The following is a 19,278-nucleotide window of genomic DNA, read 5'->3' on the forward strand; positions in this document are numbered from 1 at the left end:
GGGAGAGTTGTTACCATAGCATACAAGTTATACTTGCAGGATTCTCTTCTCTCAGCTCCGCGGGGCTGCGCATACAACGTATCGACACAGAATACGTCGGCGGTGGATGATAATGCGGTACAAAATAAAAAAGGCGATTGTGTTCCCATCTTCACTTCCGGTATTGCTTCTCTAAGACTATTTCCTCTCATCCCTAATTCATTAGTCATATTTATTGAAGGGCAAGCTTGGGGGTGGAGGGAGAAAGGTAGGGATGAGGATGGGAACGGGAACGGGTGGGGGGTGCACCGTTGTGGAGATCAATGTCCTATTTGCACATTTGGACGTGGTATGGACTGAGCAGCGATTAACTGGCCTATAAAAGCTTTTGCCATACTGCCTTAAATCTGCCATAGGGGACGCGTGGCGCTAATGTGGCACTCCATCACCACAAGCAGGACCGCGGCGCCGATAAATAAAGACAAGCAACAATGTGAACCACTACATTGTGCACTGGCACTAACTCGACTGGCTTGAGAGCGACTCGCTTGGCTTTTCCTCATTCCGCAGTCATATGTGTTGTGTGTGTGTGTGTGCGTGCGTGTGTGTATGCATGGCGGGGCCTGGTCTGGCGAGTGACGTGGGCGTCAGCTAATGAGAGTGTGGAGTCGACTGTCTGTTAAGTGCAGTTTGTGTGTGGAGTTACTCAAAATGAGTTTTGGCTACTGTCAGCCGGTGCGCAGATGTGCTTATTGCATGTTTTTTTGTTTGGTGAAGCCATTGAAAGCGTAGCGGCGGCTGCATCTGTCCTCGACAACTTGCGGAGGGGTTATGATTTGTTGCAACTTGCCTATTTTATAAAAGCTAACATGGGTACCTTTGCTTGGTACAGGTTGCACTTCAGCAAAAGTTGGCATCAACCGTTTTGTGTCATCTGATTATTCCAATACAGGCAACCCGAGTTACATGCTATATTTGTGTACTTTGTTATTAAATTCTTCACGAATATGTTTGATTAGTACAACACTAATATCAGGGCCCGATTGGCTGATTTGAGCCCTTTTTGACATAATCATAAACCTCTGATCTAGTCTTATTTTTTTTTCTGAAACAATAAATGCCGTTGTCACACCGAAGGACATCCTTCCACCGTTTGATGGAGCTCTGACTTTATTGAATCCAATACGCACCCTAACACATCTAATCCTCAAGGACCAAGTCAAGGACCAAGTCTTGTCAAACAGTCACATATTTGGCCCGTCATTCATAAATCAGATCATTGTTGTTGTAAGTGGTGAGTGCCACAAAAAAATAATTCTATAGGTTTTCTAATGAACTGGACAGTTAATCGGATATCAGAAAATTATTCTACGAAATATTGAAATGGGCATGGCGGTGGTGGTAGGTGTCGGTGTAACGTTGCTCTTCCTCTGTTATCGGGCCATATAGAATGAGTAGCGGCGAAACGACCGAGTTCTTCTTTGATGTGTGCTGAACATATTGAATCTTTTCACAACGTGTTTGAATACGGGCCACTGAGAAATTCCTTTTTTTTTTCCTTGGTCTTCTTCAGAATTCAATTACCCTTCCAGTCGCATATAAACACGCCTCATCCCCCAGGCCTGACACTCCCATCGCTCGGACACAGCCCGACTAATTACTCTCTGACCTTCACTAGCGTTACTCTTAGGTGGGCTCTTCTTTTTCACTTTCTCAAGTTCCACTTGCCAAACATTTGCGAGTGGTATTAAATGACAACCGTGAGTGTGGAACCACAAATGGGTTTGCTTTACATATTATGCACATAACCCAGCATGGGGCCAAAGTTGGGTATTTTGCTCCTTCGTGAACAAAGTCAGTAAAGTCAAGTAAGCCTGACCTTTATCACAAACGTTCACCCTCGTTTAAAAGCGTGAGCCCTGTTTGACTCCCGAAGGTAGTCTTGAAACTACTAACTAACTCTATTTTACCTTCAATACCATTCTTTGGAGATTCTGCATAACTTTGTAAATTACACACTAATGGAAGTCCGCGCTGGAGGAAACAGTGTTGGATTCAAACATATGAGAAAATCTTGTAATGGGAGCAGCAGGCCGTGTATACCCTCCTCCTCGACCTCCTCCCCCCTTCATGTTTACTTGTTCTAGAACACCTTTGAAGTGCGGGCACAATTATCTTCCGGCTGACAAAAATGGAATTCTTCTCCCACCATGTACAAGTAAGAGCCAACCCGAGACGGAGAGAATATCCTTAACACATTTAACGCATGTGGAATTTAATTAATGATCTGCTCTCGTCCGCTTTACTGGGAGAATCTCACTGGTGAACTTGTCAACCTCATTCAAACGTGTGTCCACGACGTGTGTGCGTGTGAAGCATTGCAGAAGACTTTCCATGGGAACTAATGGCAATTTCAGGAAATGGAAGTTATCTCTTGAACTATTTGAATTTGAAACCCTAACACTTTTTTCAAACCCTAATCCAGACTTGGAACTCTACCTTGAAAGACTAAAAACCCTAAAATGCCTTGAAACCCAAAAACCAACTTGGAAGTCCCAATGCAGATTTGCAACTCTACTTTAAATCCAGAACCCATTTGAACATGAGCTTGAGATCATTTTTTGAAATCGAAACTCTAATTTGGAGAATGCAGTCATTTCCTATGAGAGGATTTTTCCATGTTGGATTCCTATGCAGCAAAGCATTGTGGGAGGCGTGATTGTGGCGTTACGATGAACGAGCATCTCTGCTTCCCTCCCGAGCGCCTGGCCGCCTCAGTATGCGCTGCTATCATTGGTTCCCGCGACGTGCCGCCGCATTGGCCTCGCTTCATTATGGCCAGAGAGATAACCCTCCCCCTCCCTCATGAGATTCCCAGCTGCCAGCGCAGATGGCGAAAATAAGAAGGAGAGAAATCAAGTGGACAGTTGGCAAAAGAAGAACAGAAAAGAGCTTGATAAAATCATTAGAGCTTCAGTCAAGATCACAAAATGAGACTAGGTGCACGCCTCTTCTGCGCTGAATTTAAAGACAATGAGTGGAGCCACTTTTATTAGCCAGAAAATGAAACGACTGTGTTCTCTCCCACAATGGCGCAAACACCCCTTTCTACTCACAGCCGTCTTCCAAATACCAAATTAATGACTGGGCTTTGCACTGGCCACCAACATTGGGCCCTACGTACCCCGTGACTGGCTGGAGACCAGTCCAGGTTGGCCACAACCAGTCGTCTGCTCAGATACACTCAAGTTCACCCGCAACCAGAATGACAATCTGGGTCACAGAAAAAGGATGATGAACAATTGTATTCATTCACATTAAGTCCTGCTTTCAAGGTCCCGTCATTAAGTGAGCTTATTACTTTACATTCAGTCCTCATGACAACACTCGACGTCCGTGTGCATGTCACACGTGTCATATAACACGTATGACACACACGTCAAAGGACAACGTGATATTTTCTAATTGACAGAAGTTCCCGGCAAGTACTAGGCCAGGGTTTTCCCTCTCAACTTTCCAGGTGGCGCTGCTGAGGAGGCAGCAGAAGAATAATCAGAAAGACCGCTGCTGCAATTCTCTCAATGACTGTGGACCGCATGAATAAAATAAAATTCCATTTCAATTTCCACACAAACACACGTGCAACAGCGTGCGCATGCAGAATGTTCCATCAGAGGTTAACGAGCGGATTCGCTTCAGTAACTTTAACTTGACCTGCTCGGTCACCGTTTCCCTGCAGCGTCATAAAAATGAAAGAAGAAAAAAAAGGAAATTTATTATGGTGAGAAGGAATGAATAAACAATTCAAGTAAAAAAGAGCAGGGAGAAAAAAAGACAGATTTGTTGGCTCTTTGGCTTAGCGGAGACAATTAGTGATGCACTGAGGAGAGAAATTTGCTTATTTGGTGAATGTTTACACTTCTAAATATAGTTGCTGGTTTGTTTTTATTCAATGATTGATCAACCCTTTTTTTTTTTTGCACCATGCGGTACCAAAGCAAAGAGATAAAGCAGCTGATGTTCTGAAAGGGTTTTGCTGACATTCAAGCAGCACCAAAGCTGGGGCAGCTGAACTTTAACAGGTGTCTGACTTTTGTTTAGCCACCGCTTTGCTGAGAAGCCGCCCACCCACTCCGCTACTGAAATGTTGCATAAACATTGCATGAGGCTAAACACAAAAGTGCACAAACAGGCTTGAAAACCACAATGCGAGTTGCACAATTTACACGCGTCGCCCTTCAATCTCTGCACATCCAAGTACACAAATGTTCCCGAGTACTCAATGATACCGTGCTCCAAAAACGTTACTTGAGTCAAGATCTGCAAACAGAAATCCCACGCCGTAGCAATAAAGATAATCCGTGCTGGCTTTGCTCTTAACCTTGGAACCATGGCCAGAACCTTGTAAGCTTCATTTTGGTTAATGGGAGGATATGGACATTCATAGTAATGGCATTAGACATTTTGCAGTGGAAACATAATACTTTATTAAAATTTTTTTTTCTCTGAAACAGCTATTGACTTGCGAATAATTTAAAGACTTGTATGAGTAAAACAATTAGATTTTCAAAATGATATTCAGCTGTGTTTGTCTTGACTGGTATTGATGAAAAGATAAAAATACATACTTGCGTCCTGACAGGTTAGCTTAGCACAAACTAGCAGCTCTGGTGTTAGCCTTGTTTCAGGACCAGTGAAGAGAGAGCAACAGCAATGTGTACATATTCTGTTAGGTTAGACAATCTCATGTACGTTTTAATGTTCATATGTGTGCAATTCTTTTTATTAGTTTATATAAACATAACTGCTCAATCAGAACATGAATACAACACACAGAACTGTATAAACACACACACACACACACGCACGCACACACACAGGGGGGTGACGCCCCCCACACTCACAGATACCAAATGGTCATGTGACAAGTTCCCGCCTTTCCGCACAGTATAAAACAAGCTGACCTGGAGAAGGAAGCTGTTGTTTCATCTGCTGCCGTGCCTCGTGTATTGGCCGCCATTAAACAACCCAAGATCTTGCCAATAAAGAACCAACTCTATACTCCACATCTTTGTTTTTCCTGGCACAACACGCTTCACCAGGCAACAGGTTTCCATGGTAACAGAGAAGGCCTTCTTTGTTTGCGTTTATTCCCTGTGGACCCACTGCTGCCCCCCGCAGGCTTTTAAAGATAAGCGTTGCGGGCCACGGCGGCAGCCAGCGGGAAATGGCTGCTAAAAAGCTCATTTCTTTCCATCAAGTCTAAATGATTAATTGCGTGCCAAATAAAGCCACGAACTGCATTTATCCCCATTAAACCTTTGCATTGATCTCACGGTTGCAACACAATTTGTCTCAATTTGTCTCTGACTCTGCGTCATTATGTATCGATCCGCGTTAGCAGCCGTGTTATTTTTCGTTGTTGTTTCTCCTCTCGCTCACTCTTCTGCCAGCCTTCAAAAGTCACTTAATTCCAAAAGTGAGTTCGGCCTCCGACAAAATCGGACGAAAATACGGTAAGAGTACAACCAATGACAAACTGACAGATCGTTAGCAACTCTTTTGGATCTTGTTATTGGACGATGCACACTGACAATGGGTGACCAGTCTTCTTTTGTTTGGATGTTTGGACCCTGACAATGGCGAGTAAGTCGCAAGGCTATTGTAATTCACCAAAAGAAGCTAAGCAGAAAAGTCTTTTTGGAAAGCAAATTAAATAAAAACGAGTGTTATATGACCAACTGAAACTCCCTTTTACTTTTACCAAAGTGACGAAAATGCCATTTGACCTTTTGGTGTCAATTTGAAATGTATTCATTTCGATATTAAATCATTCTCACTGTAAAACCCCCTCGGAAGATTTCATAAGCACAAGGCTCCCTGGTGGAGGTAACAAAGATGCCAGTTGATGATGGGAAAAAGTCAATAAAATGCGTCTGTCATTTGAGCGCTGCCTTGTCTTCAAGATGATGTCGTCACCATGGCAACAACAGCAAGCACAGGAGGAGGAAGAGCACAGCGCGCCCGACCGCCCCTTCCACTGCCCCTTCCGCTGCCCCTTCCACTGCCCCTCCCCCCTCCTCTCGGACGGCGCATTAGTGGACTTTGCCTGACTTGCGTGTGGATTAAAGCATGAAGAAAAGCGGCGAGCGCATTTGAAGGCGGGCACGCACGTGCGCCGCATGGACAAAAGGACCCGCGGCAAGTTTGACCTCCAGCCGCTCACCCGTGCCTACTCAAAGTCAAACCGGGAGCCATCTTTAGGTTTTTGGAGGGGGTGTGGCAGATAAGTAACGGGAAGATGAGCAAGGAAACGCTGACCGACATGTGCATGGCATGCGTTTCAGTTTGCAGACGCCCTAAAAAAATGGGATTATCTGGTGCACACTGGAACAGGCTTTCAAGACATTGCACATCTCTCATCGTAGTACACTGAAAAGCCGCAAGTCAAAAGTGGGAGGCACACATACGGCCACCACCTGATTGGCATGTAAACGGCCTCATGTAACCCACAGTCCGTATTCCTGAACAAGCAGTTTTATTACTGAAAAGGCGATCAAGCCATGAGGGATTTAACCTTTTTAAAAGCTGTTCAGTTTCTGGTTTAGAAAAGTAAATATTTGCAAGTGTGAACAATTTGAAACAAACAATATCATTTGATTTCCATCTTTAAAACTTAAACACCTACCAACAATATGGAAATTTTGGACAAAAACAATTGTCACGGGCCTTTCAAAATTACATTAAGTTTTTTTTCCTCTACATCCAAGCACCCTCAAGACACTTGAGAGCAGGGGACAAAAACAGCCCGGGTCTCCATGTGCACACCCACCAGCCTTCCATTCTTACAAAGACACTGAAGTGAATTTTGAACTTTATGCGTATCTGTATGTTGCACTAGATCCTCCACTTGTAGCAGTAAGACTATCAAACTATTTTTGCTGTACAGGGGAGCTTTAGTTTCAGTAGTGTATAAGTACTTAGTAGAAGATAGAAGGGCCAGTTGTCCGTGACCAGGGAGAATTCAGTTGTGCAATGTGTGCAATCCTATAATAAGGTAAAGTGGCTGTTGTCGTCCATCACCAACAGCGCTGGTCAAGCTCTCCTTTTTAGGACTGAAGTAAACTAGTAGATTGAAAACTACAGCTGTTACCCAAAGCCGTGACATCAGCTTCTTGTCAGGTATAAAAGCTACGGGCCTGACAAGAGGGGGGGTCTCTCGTTCCAGCGGGGGCTCGCTTTAGCGCGGGCTCGCTCGCTCTCGCTCGCTCTCTCTTTTGGGGGAGGCTTTTTTACATCCATGCCTTGGGCCACTCAACTTTTTGGAAAGACTTCACTCTGACATCGGTCGAATAAAATCTTTTCCCAATCAGCCGTGGGTTTCTGAAGTGCTCATTCGTCGGGAAACAGCCACCGATCACCGAGTGTTTTTTGGGAGACCAGCGAAGCTGCAAAAACCATATACCACAACACTCTCTTCATCTTACACACGAGATGCACTCTCAAGCTTTTCTCATGAAAAGACAATTTCATATTCCATCTTACATCACAAGCAAAGACGCCTACAGACCTTACAGAGGTGCAAGTTCCGTTTCCGTCCGCTTTGCATTTTTGTATTGCGCGAGGAGCGCGAGCGAGCGGGCGGGGGCTTACTTGCAGTGCTTGTGAGGTCCGCCGAGGGTCTCGATGACAAAGCATTCGCCACCGTTCAGGCAGTAGGCCAGGTCCTTGTCGTGACACGGCTTGAAATGCTCCGAGCGCAACGGCGGCACGGTCGGAGACGCTGAAATCAAAGCAGACAAACGTCAACTTCAGTCTGCACACCCCACCCCGTGTCGCCCCTCGGCTTGCTTCGCTTGCGTTTTCCTTCAAAATGCAACATTTTCTCTTTGAAACACTCAAAAGCTGACAAAACATCGTATTTGCATAAAATAGGCAACATTTTTTTGTCTTAATCTGGCTAATTGCCGAAACATTCAGCATTTGCGACTGCTTGAAATGAACACACCAGACTCACCACCGTAAATCCATCACAAACGTTGCTCTCTTAGCATGCTCAAATACACGAGGAGACCTGCAGTAGTGTGTGTGTGCGTGTGTGTGTGAGATGGGACGAGCGTGGGTATTTGAGTGCAGTGGTCTCTAAAAAGGGGCAGCGCACTCTGATAATCCACAGAAGCCTCTGCAATGCAGATGCCTGGCAGTGACATGCACGCACGCGAGCGAGCCCGTGCACACGCTCTTCTGGACCCATAAAGCACTCGCGACACACTCGCGTGAACACCCTCGGCCCAAGAAAGGGCGCCAAGCCGGTGTGAGCTTGCGTCGCCTTGTATCTCCAAAGACGCTAACGTCATCATGCTGCAGGCGCCGTCCTCCCACATAGTGACACACACACACGGACGGATGGACACGCCCACCCGCGTCCCTCGTGAGGAAAAGCGCTAAGTGAGCAGACAGCCTTGAGTGAGCGCGGTGGAGTTAGCAGGGCGAATCCAAAGTCGACTGCGGCGGGGTGGGCACAGGTGTAGCCTCCAGCTGCATGTAAACATCTCCTTCATAAACGTCTCTTCGAAATACATCTCGTGGATAAAAAGCGGCTAGGTGGGGAATCGGCTTGGCTGCCTTTGATTGTTAATGCTGGTCTCTGTCAGAGGTTAATGCGGCGACGCCGAGGAGGGAAAACCAAGCAAATCAAAACAACAACAAAAAAGGAAAAGCCTCTTCAGGTGAAAGGCAATTGTCGATTTTTTTTTTTTTTCAATTCAGTTCGTAAGTGACATTAATGGTGGAACACGTTTGTATTAGTCTGTATCTCTTTTTTGTTTAATCGAACAAAAAACTGGTTTTCCAACAGAGGTGTTTGGACTTTTTTGAATCCCTGCTTTACGGTGCTGTTCACTTTGTGCATTTGTCTTTGATTTCTTCTTTCTTTTTTGTCCAATGGCGAATTTGCTTCACGGACAAATCCCTGCTAATCCCACCAGGAGGAAGTCACCCAAAATTGAAAGTCGGAGGTGTATAATACTTCAATTAGCTCATTGACTCAGTCGGTGCAAATACCAAACAAGAGCAGCGGCACATTAGTCTTGATGAGGAGGAATACAAAAAAGAAAAAAAAGTCCAAAGTTTGTATGCAGGATGTATATTTCATCCAATTGTTTGCCAGGCGCACATGCCGAGTGGAGCCCGGATTTTCCTAGCGCATCATCAAAGCAGATTTGCAAAAGCTCGGCAAGCCAGCGGTAGAAAAAGTGCTCCATTATTCATGGCTGATTGTTGACGTCCAAAGCCTTAGATTTGGACACACGGACAAACAGCAGGTCAATTAGGCAGATCCGCTGACGGCTGTCGGGAGGGCCTCAAAAACAGCCTTTCTGGACACCTGGCTTGACCTTGTGCGATGTGGACGCAAAAGGAGCATTTACAACGGCTCGTCCAAAGCGTCCAATTCCATGTCCAGACATGTGACATACATAGCTGCCAACACGCTCGACAGAAAGTCATTCCTTTTTCAATGGCAAAAGACACCATGACACGGAAAACACAAATGCGTCATTGCAAAGAGAAAATACGGCTGGTGAAAGCAAAATATCTTTTCTCGAGCACTTTTTGGAGGTATTTTCTTCGCCTCATGAAGGATTTTTTTTGCTTTGAAGCTTAAGTATTACGTTTATAAATTCTTCTGTTTTAAGTTTTACTCATTCAGTTGTGGATTATATTAGGTGGAACAGCAGTGCTTTTGTCTGAATTCCTCATTTTGATAGCATCACAGGTCCCTCTTTTCTACTTGTTCTGAGGTGCTCAGAGCAAGCCGTTTTGTCTTTTTAAATGCAAATGAGATACTTCACGCCCCACACCCCTCAGGCCGCAAGATGTGCACCACCCTTTCCCGTCGACATATTTGTAGTTTTTTAGCCGAGGTAGCGTTTACTTGCGCCGCAAACGTTTTGATTGATCAAAAGATATCAACGGAAGAAGACTTGTCCATACTTAACACGTAATAAAATAAATCCCCTCACAATATTTATGAACGTTTTGTAAACAAGCACTGCAGTCAAGCAACGAAGTAAGCTAATGCTAGCGTTAGCGGGAAGCTAACGAATGCAATAAAGACATTGTGTTATCCAAGAATAAAACAGCACCTTCGATGCAATTCATCTGATACAACTGTTCAAAATACACCCACAAGAAGTGAAAACATAGAACGCACACCATCTAAAATCAACAGAAAGACTGACGATAATGCTATGAAAATGAATGCATCATACACACACAGTAATATGAAAGTGAAATACCGTATTTTTCGGACTAAAAGTCGCTCCGGAATATAGGTCGCATTAGCCATAAAATGCGCAATAACGTGAAAAAAAACATATATAAGTCGCTCTGGAGTATTGGTCACATTTTGGGGGAAATTTATTCGACAAAATCCAACACCAACAACAGACATGAACGAGCAACAACAGGCTAAACGATAGGTATGCTAATGTGACATAAACACAAACGAAGAGCTGAGAACGGGCCTGACGTACCATTCAGAGTTATTAAAAAAAACTATTACATAAATAACACGTTTATAAAACCATCTGTGTCACTCCAATTCATTAAATCCATCGATCGTCCTTTGTCAACAATGGGTGCGCGCCGCTGACGGCGCTTGCACTTCAAAATATTCCACAGGCCAATATAACGATATATAAATTAGATATCAAATTATTGTATGAGCAATAATATTATCAAACCATCCGTGTCACTCCAAATCATTAAATCCATCGATCAAATTCCTCGTCCTTTGTCAACATCAGCCTCATCGTTATTCCACAGATCTAGTATATAACTATATTGTAGCGTTAACAAAGTACAAGGAAAGACGTGGGTTATGTAAATGGCTCTTTATTTAACAAAACAAGAGTTCAACGAGCCAACAACTACTGAACTGTAATGCTAAAAACATATACAAGTTGCTACATGAAATAAAATATATCAAATAACTATAACATAAATAGTTAACCGCCACACGACCCCAAGCACCGGCGTGGACTTCCAGGCGTGTGGCGGCGTGGACTTCCATCCCCGGAGGTGGCACTTCCAGCCACGGAGGTGGAAGAGAGCTCCATAGAATAGGATCGGGCGTGCGTAAAAGCCATGTCCAAGCCCCATCCACCGTCCCCGGACAGCCACCCGGCTGAGCACCGGCCCCCAACTTCCATCCACGGAGGTGAAAGAGAGCTCCGTAGAGTAGGAACGGGCGTGCGTAAAAGCCATAATAGTTTTTCAAACCTTCTGTGTCACTCCAAATCATTAAATCCTTCAAACTCTTCGTCCTCCGTGTCACTTACAAACAAAGCCACTAATGATGCCGGTAGTACGTGGGGCTCTTCGACATCTTCGTCATCCCATGATCGAATTTTTGTCCTTTATGTAAACAACCGCCGCGCTGCGCTGCGCCGCGCCGCGCTGCGCTGCTGACGTCACTTGAAATTCAAATTACAGTAATCTCTTGCTACATCGCGGTTCATTTATCGCGGTTTCACTTTTTTTTTTAAATTTTGAAAATTTATGAAAAAATTCACATATAAGTCGCACCTCAGCATAAGTCGCCCCCCCACCCAAACTATGAAAAAAACTGCGATTTATAGTCCGAAAAATGCGGTACAGTTTATTATTTTTTGTTATCTCAAACTTACCGCTTTACTGTGTCCGTCATTTCCATAGTTTGAAGGAACTGAACCAAGTCAAGTCAAGTCAAGTTTATTTGTATAGCCCTAAATCACAAACAGTCTCAAAGGGCTTCACATAGCCAAAAATTGACAATTATTCTCAAAGCATCCCCTGATCATAAGCTCCCAAAAGGGCAAGGAAAAACTCAAAAAAACCCTGCCAGGGGAAAATGAGAAACCTTGAGAAGGGACCACAGATGGAAGGATCCCCCTTTCAGGATCACCAGGTTATAATGGATGCAGAGAGTGCACAAGTAATACATAATATGAAAATCAATGAAAAAATGGATGTCGGAGGTGCCCTCGGTTGTCCTGGCCGTGTCTTCAAGGGGGTTGAGCTGCAGTTCCTTCATCTTGAATTGGTCCCCGAGAATCCAGCTAGCCACGATCAGCTTTTGAGCCACCTAACAGATAGCCACTGTCAGCTTGGGTGTCACCTAACCATCTCCCCAGCCGGGAAGGGGTGGGGGCAAAGAGAACAAAACAAACTCCGGCCAAATCGGCCATCACAAGTTAGTTAAAGGCCATCTCATAGAAATGTGTCTTTAAACGTGTCTTAAATGTTTCTACTGAGGTAGTAGTTCTAATATCCATTGGTAGGGCATTCCAAAGCTCTGGAGCCCGAATAGAGAATGCTCTAGACCCTGCAGACATTTTCTTGGCCCTCGGTATAACTAAAAGACTAGCGTTTTGCGAACGAAGGTTACGAGACGGAACATAAGGAACGACTAGGTCGACGAGATATGAAGGCGCTAAGCCATGCAGTGATTTATAGGTTAGTAGAAGAACCTTGAAGTCACATCTTAAATGGACCGGGAGCCAATGTAATTTGGCTAATATTGGGGTAATGTGATCAAATTTTCTTGACCGTGAGAGCATCCTCGCAGCGGCATTTTGCACTAACTGTAGACTTTTGATACTGGACTTAGGAAGACCAGAGAATAATACATTACAGTAGTCCAGGCGCGACGTAACAAACGCATGTATAATGGTTTCCGCATCCCCGGTCGAGAGGATAGGACGAATCTTAGCAATATTACGAAGGTGAAAAAACGCAATCCTGGTTATATTCTTAATGTGTTTTTGAAAGGAGAGCGTTTGGTCAAATATTACCCCGAGATTAGTTACCGTATCACTCTGAGTGATAGTCCGGTTATCTATAGTTGTAGTGGTTTCCTTAAATAAGTGTTGATAACGAGTAGGACCAATTATCAACATCTCAGTTTTATCTGGGTTAAGACGAAGGAAGTTGAGAGACATCCATTGCTTGATCTCCGCAAGGCACGCCTCGAGATTACAACAGTCTCGTGGATCTGTCATCGATAACGGCATATATAATTGGGTGTCATCCGCGTAGCATTGAAAGCTAATATTATATTTACGTATTATGTCCCCAAGCGGAATCATATAAATATTAAATAAAATCGGTCCGAGTACCGATCCCTGTGGAACACCACACGTAACATTATAAAGCTCAGAGGACGTATTACCATGGACCACTCGGTGCGTCCTGCCTGATAGATAGGAATTGAACCAGCTGAGTGCTGACCCTGAGATACCAACACAACTTTTAAGACGCCCTAATAAAATATCAAATTCTACAGTGTCAAAGGCAGCACTAAGATCGAGTAGTAACAATACAGACGACGTATTTGAATCCATAGCTATGAGGAGATCATTAGTCACTTTAGTAAGTGCTGTCTCTGTAGAAAGATTAGCTCTAAAACCAGACTGAAAGGAGTCATATCGATCAACCATCAACGGAATAAAGTCTTTCGGTGAATCTTTCTCTATACTGACAAAAGATTTCTAAAACATTCGTCCTTGAACAAGCAGGACTTGACCCAGAGATGTGGGAACACTGCTTGGAAAAACGAAATTTGACCAGGCACTGCTTTGAGGATCTGATGCTGGGGGACGGTGCAATGAGTTGTGTGGATTGATGTATCCAACAACGGAACATTTTGATCTCTCTAGTTCGGCATCCTTGAGATGTTTGGACTACAAAAATCTGTCAGATTAATAAAGATGGCAGATTTGCAAAACCGTTTGGCCACACACATTACCTTGTTTGGTAGTCCCGCCCCAAAGGATGTGACGTAATAGATAAAGATACTTAACAGAAAACGGAGAAAACTGAACGGAGTAAAAAATAGCCCCCAAACAGATCATAACAATAGCTCTGCAGCACCTGGAGTGGTAGATTACAGTATTTTCTGCTCTATATAAGGCGCACTGGATTAGAAGGCGCACCTTCATTGAATATTTTGAGAAATTATTTAATATATAGGGCGCACCGGATTAAAAGGCGCATGGAATAGAAGCTACTGCATCAAACTGGGGTTGACTAGGGTTGCGTTCTGCATCCACTAGATAGAGCTGTGCTAAAGGGAATGTCAACCCAGTCAATGAGGTAAAAAAAGGCCAACTCCCATTCCGTATGAAAGTGATACGGTTTGGCTTCTTACTTGCAGTTCACTGTGACTGCCTCCCAATAAGATTACCTGTATGTCAATCAAGCGATGGGATGAAAGTGATACCGTTTGGCTTATTACTTGGTCCAGCAACCCCAGTCATTTTTGATGTTCATAAACTTTCTTTAGTTTAATAGAAATAAAACGAGTGTGTGTGTTGATGCTTAATGCGTAGATTATCTTGTTTTAGCTTTGGTGCCGGGCTTGTGTATGCGCAGCCAAACTTGCTGCGGTGGGGGGGTGCGGTACGCTGTGATTGCCTCCCGATAGACTTACCTGTATGTCAATCAATTATTTTTTTTAAATGTCATGTGATCGAACAGAAGTAGCTTACTTCAGTGACCACGGTTGCCGTAATGCTGAAAGTGATGCGACCTTGTAATTTACTCATCGTACTGAAACGGATAAGGGATGATTTGTTCAGAGATCAAGTTGACCAAATCTGCAAAATTTCTGCCTCCCAACAGAAAATATTTTCATTTTTGTCGTCGTCCACAAAAGCAGACGGAAGAGATACCTTTGTGCTGACTCAGACATTTGCAAACATTTGCGTTTAGAAAACAATCATCGGGTTCAACCAAGGGCCCCAGAAATTGACAACCTGGCACTCAAACAAAATAAGAAGTGGAACACCATCGCAAACTCAGTCTCGCAAGTTTGTTGACAAGTTTTCATTGTTCGCAGTCCCAGTGATGTCAAAATCCGGTGACGACCGAGCATGTTGATTCTCCTTTCTCCATCCGGGATTTATAGAAGGAGAAAAATCCGCCTCAGATTTTTTAAAAGAGCAAACAGTGCTTAGCAAAGGCCAGAGCATCCGTCAGCTGTCAGGACATGTGACAGCTCATGGGTCTAAAATGGCGCCGGCGCAAGGGGATGAGAAGCAGCCGAGGACGCGTTGCCGATGTTCCATTTCCCGCTCGTTCGTGTGCGTCGGCCCCATGGGGAGACGCCACCGAAAGAGAACGCACGCTCGTCTCATTCGACGCAAAAGCTCCCGGCCAGCCCCCACCACTACACCCCCCCAACTCAAATCTCCTCCATTTTTAATAAGACAGCCTGGATGAACTCTGACTTAATACGATGAATGATTCATAACAAGCAAACACAATACAGATGCCGGGAGCACTAAAGAAGAGCGCCTGGCTCGCAAAGCTTCGTGATTAGCAGGTGAAGGAAGAGCATCTCGCTGTCGCCTAAAACAATCGACAGATTGATTTCAATTTCATTTGACTGAACATTTGTTACAATTCCAATTTAATGTTCACGAACATTCCGATCTTAAGCCGGCGAGGTACGGCGGTACTTTTTTAGGACCGGTAAAACCATGCAACGGTTGCAAGCTCAGTGGCCTAGTGGTAGAGTGTCCGCCCTGAGACTGGAAGGTTGAAGGTTCAAACCCCGGCCGGGTCATACCAAAGACTATAAAAATGGGACCCATTGCCTCCCTGCTTGGCACTCAGCATTAAGGGTTGGTATTGGGGGGTGAGATCACCAAATGATTCCCTGCTCCTCTCTCCCCCAGGGGATGGCTCAAAATCACACGGGGATGGGTTAAATGCAGAGGACAAATTTCACCACACCCAGATGTGTATGTGACGATCATTGGGACTTTAACTTCTTTCCTTTTTTTCTCTTGGCCGGCCGCAAAAACGTACTAAAGTATGATGGACATGCACATTCAACGCTTACAGAAGCTCAAACAAAGTTCAGCTGTAACCATAAGATGAAGCATTTGAAGTTCCTTGAGACATGTCACCCTAGTGCTTGTTATCTCTTGCAATGTGACGGGAGTGCGAGTGTCAATTCATTAGAGGGCTTGCTGGAAGCAGAGGAAGCCTGCAGAGGCAGCAACAAGAACAAGTCGATGTGTGCATGTGTGTGTGTGTGTGTGTGCGTGTGTGTGCGTGCGTGCGTGCGCGTGCGTGCGTGCGCGTGTGCGTGTGCGTGTGTGTGTGTGTGTGTGTGTGTGTGTGTGTGTGTGTGTGTGTGTGTGTGTGTGTGTGTGTGTGCGTGTGTGTGTGTGTGTGAATTAGTCACAGCGCCTTCCTCATCATGGCGGATTAGTGCGCGTGTGCTTGCTTGGGGTTGTTTAATTGTGTCAAGCGGGAACACAAAGCGGCCGATGATCGGGGCCCCCGCCGCCGTCACCGAGGTCCCGTCTCCTGCGCGCGCGCAGTACAAGCCACGCGTTACCACCCAGCCTGGAACTTCCTTGGAAAAGTGATTTGCAGACGTGGAGAAAGTACGTGTCCTCTTTAGACGTGTCGTCATGGCGGAAGATTACTTTGTGTCATGATTGTGCGCACACGTGATGAGGCCCGTACGTTGAGCTGACGGAGCGCAGTTCAGTAGGTGAGTCCAAATGAGAGATGAGCGTCCGTGTTCATAAAAAGAGATCCATAAATATTGGGACATGGACACAACTGTCATGGTTTTTGTTGTCAGGACTGCCATGATGGAAATGCAAAAGATGTGCTTTCAGCTTTCATTGGAGGGTTTTTACTCCGCATCCAAGGGGGAGGGGTGACGGTGGAGGAACGATAACCCGCCTCCGTCATTTGAAAGTTATGGGACAAATGGATTATCACAAATCAAACTATGAACGTTTGACTTGATTGCAAATGCTTTGCAGTCAATCAAAGCCTCAAGTGTGGAAGGTACTGACGATGTCGGCAGACGCTGTATTTCATCCCCTGTGTTGGCCTCAAGTGCAACTATTTTCACTTGCCATGCGTTACTTCGGGCAGATTCCCTTCGGGCAGATTCCCTTCGGTTTGATGGGTTCAATGAGTGAAGTGCACGCTCGATGGGATTCGGGCGAGGTGACTGACTTAGCTGTTGCATAACATTGCAGGAGAACTCATTGATCGCTTCAGCGCTCTGCTTCAGGTCCATCTGCACAGGGAAGTGCCATCCCATGACTTCTGAAGCCTTTGGCGGCATACGAGCAGACTGTCAATTTGGCCCAAACACTTCAAATTCACCTCGTTGCATTTTGTCAGCGGTCACATCATCAAGAAATCCAAACTGGCGGGTAGACATTTCCGCTTGGCCATGGAATCGCTGAGCGGCCGACGGCCCCGTGATTTTGGCTGCCTTCAAAAGTGACAAGCACATTGGCAAACCTTCTCCTTCATTTGTTCACCTGATGTGGAGGCAATTCAATCTAATTTTGTTTTCTTTGGATTCCAAAAATAACAATGTTCCTCAATTTGTGGATCCGTCACCTGACAGTATTTGTACTCGATGACTTCCCTGACTGTTTGTTTTATATATACTCATTTGTAAGTGCCCTAATGAATCCATCTTCACTTTTGCGCCCAAAGTACACTTGAGCCCCATTGTGAGCAGCTTGTTCGGGAAACATAGCACGCCGGGCCAGACTTTCCTATTCAAGACTTATTCAAGACAAATCTATTCAGCGGCAAGGACGGCAGGAAAGAAAAGCAGCGAGCCGCCACCGTGGCGCAGAACGATGAAAAAGTTTGACCCGACGTTCTTTCTCTTCAGTTGCGTCGCTCATTAATGATGTCGGCGGCGAGCGGAGGAGGCAGCAGCTGTGAAAGGCGAGGTTGTCGGCGGGAATAATGTGCCGCGCCTGATTGGCTAAGATCACGCATTGGCTGAGCTGCCTTTCATCAACCACCAAGTCAGCTGCATGTTCACTAAAAGGGGATGCAAATGTCCGCCATACGAGTGACTTTGCATCCATGTCATCTCAAAGCGTGTAGGTGTACACCCATGAAGCACGACTTTTTTTTTTTGTCTTAACGGTAAGCCAACTCTATTTTGGTCTCCTCCACTTGAAAGAAATCGGAATGTTTTCTCCCTATAGCTTCAAGTGCTTGCTGGAGTTCAGCTTTGATTGGCATGTAAAAGTTTCCCCAAAGAAGTTGAGAGTAGTAAGAAGTTGTTGTTTTGTCAAACTCTGCGTTGATATCTTTAAAAACGTCTGACGTCAGCAGAGCGATGGAGGGGAGGAGGCATTTACAGACTGCCGAGAGTGGCAGAAAGTCTCTTTTATGGTCAAACTTTTCATTTTACCAAATAAAAATGCTCCTGTAAAAAAATAATATATATTTTCTTTGACTCTCTGCAGGGTCACTTTGTCCCGTAAAAGACTTCTTTAGCCTGTATGCGGCACAGCACTGGTTTGGGCCCAAGGAAACCGAGTATCAGGCAAAAATACGATTTGCGAAAACCAAACCAAACTGTCACCGTCTAATTACGAGGGGAGAACAGCGACCACATTTGTAATTAAAATGCAGTTGAGTTACGCTAATAACAACACAGTGCTGCCAGTGCCTTGGTCCAATACATTGATATGGCAGTGATAGGAACATTTCACAACAAGGTGTTTAATTACGGCTACAGCTGCAAACTAATTACCTTTTTAGGCACAACTAATGGCATGATTTCCATAGTTAACTTTATTGTTCTAAAATAGGATAGGTCATACAATAGGATACTTTTCAAGTTTGGTAATACTCTTGTAAAGTGGACTAAACACATGAGAAAAAGAATGACACAATGTCCTTTAAATACAACACATGCTTCATTTTACAAAGAAATAGTAGCTTTCTTCTTAAAATCGCCTGCTTAATGCAAAGACACAATGTAAAATACCATCGCCGGGCTAACAAATTAGCATCAAATTTCCAGTAGGTGCATAGCTTCACAAAAGGAATATTCAGGCACTATTCAGGCTGAAGGAACACAGAAAATCTATGGCAAAAATGCTCATAGGCATAAATCCTTCCTACTTTGTGAAAAATGAATTATGCAGGTGTGTCATCTGCATGCGTGCACCAAGAGGCCATGGCACGCACAGCAGGAACACAACGACTGCACAAAGACGTAAAAAGCAAGGCCAATCCACGGACACGCCTTGATCACGCGTTAAAAACATTTGTGGCGTTTAAAGGGAAATGTGCTTTCGGCAGTTTGCAAACATATTTTTAAGGTTGTGTTAAAATGGCTACAATGAGTGTGGTGATGAGGGAGGGACGCTTTGCAGGTTCCTTTCGATACGTAATGACACATTGGGTGAATGTGTCAAAGGGGGAGTGGTAAAATAGAAATGGGTGAGTAGGTTTCAA

General features: G+C 44.7%; 1 protein-coding gene across 7 annotated transcripts in view; it reads right to left on the reverse strand.

The window, feature by feature from the left end:
- The window catches only part of nrg3a (neuregulin 3a), a 147,051-nt gene that overhangs the window by 33,635 nt on the left and 94,138 nt on the right, over nucleotides 1-19,278 (reverse strand). For all 7 annotated transcript variants that reach the window (XM_088385849.1, XM_088385844.1, XM_088385846.1 and 4 more), the window contains one exon: nucleotides 7,633-7,762. In XM_088385849.1, coding sequence (XP_088241975.1) covers nucleotides 7,633-7,762 — 130 coding nt within the window. The remainder of the gene's footprint in view (nucleotides 1-7,632; nucleotides 7,763-19,278) is intronic.

This window comes from Syngnathus floridae, chromosome 9, assembly GCF_059516105.1.
Source record: "Syngnathus floridae isolate MCC-2025c chromosome 9, RoL_Sflo_1.0, whole genome shotgun sequence".
Classification (NCBI taxonomy): domain Eukaryota; kingdom Metazoa; phylum Chordata; class Actinopteri; order Syngnathiformes; family Syngnathidae; genus Syngnathus; species Syngnathus floridae.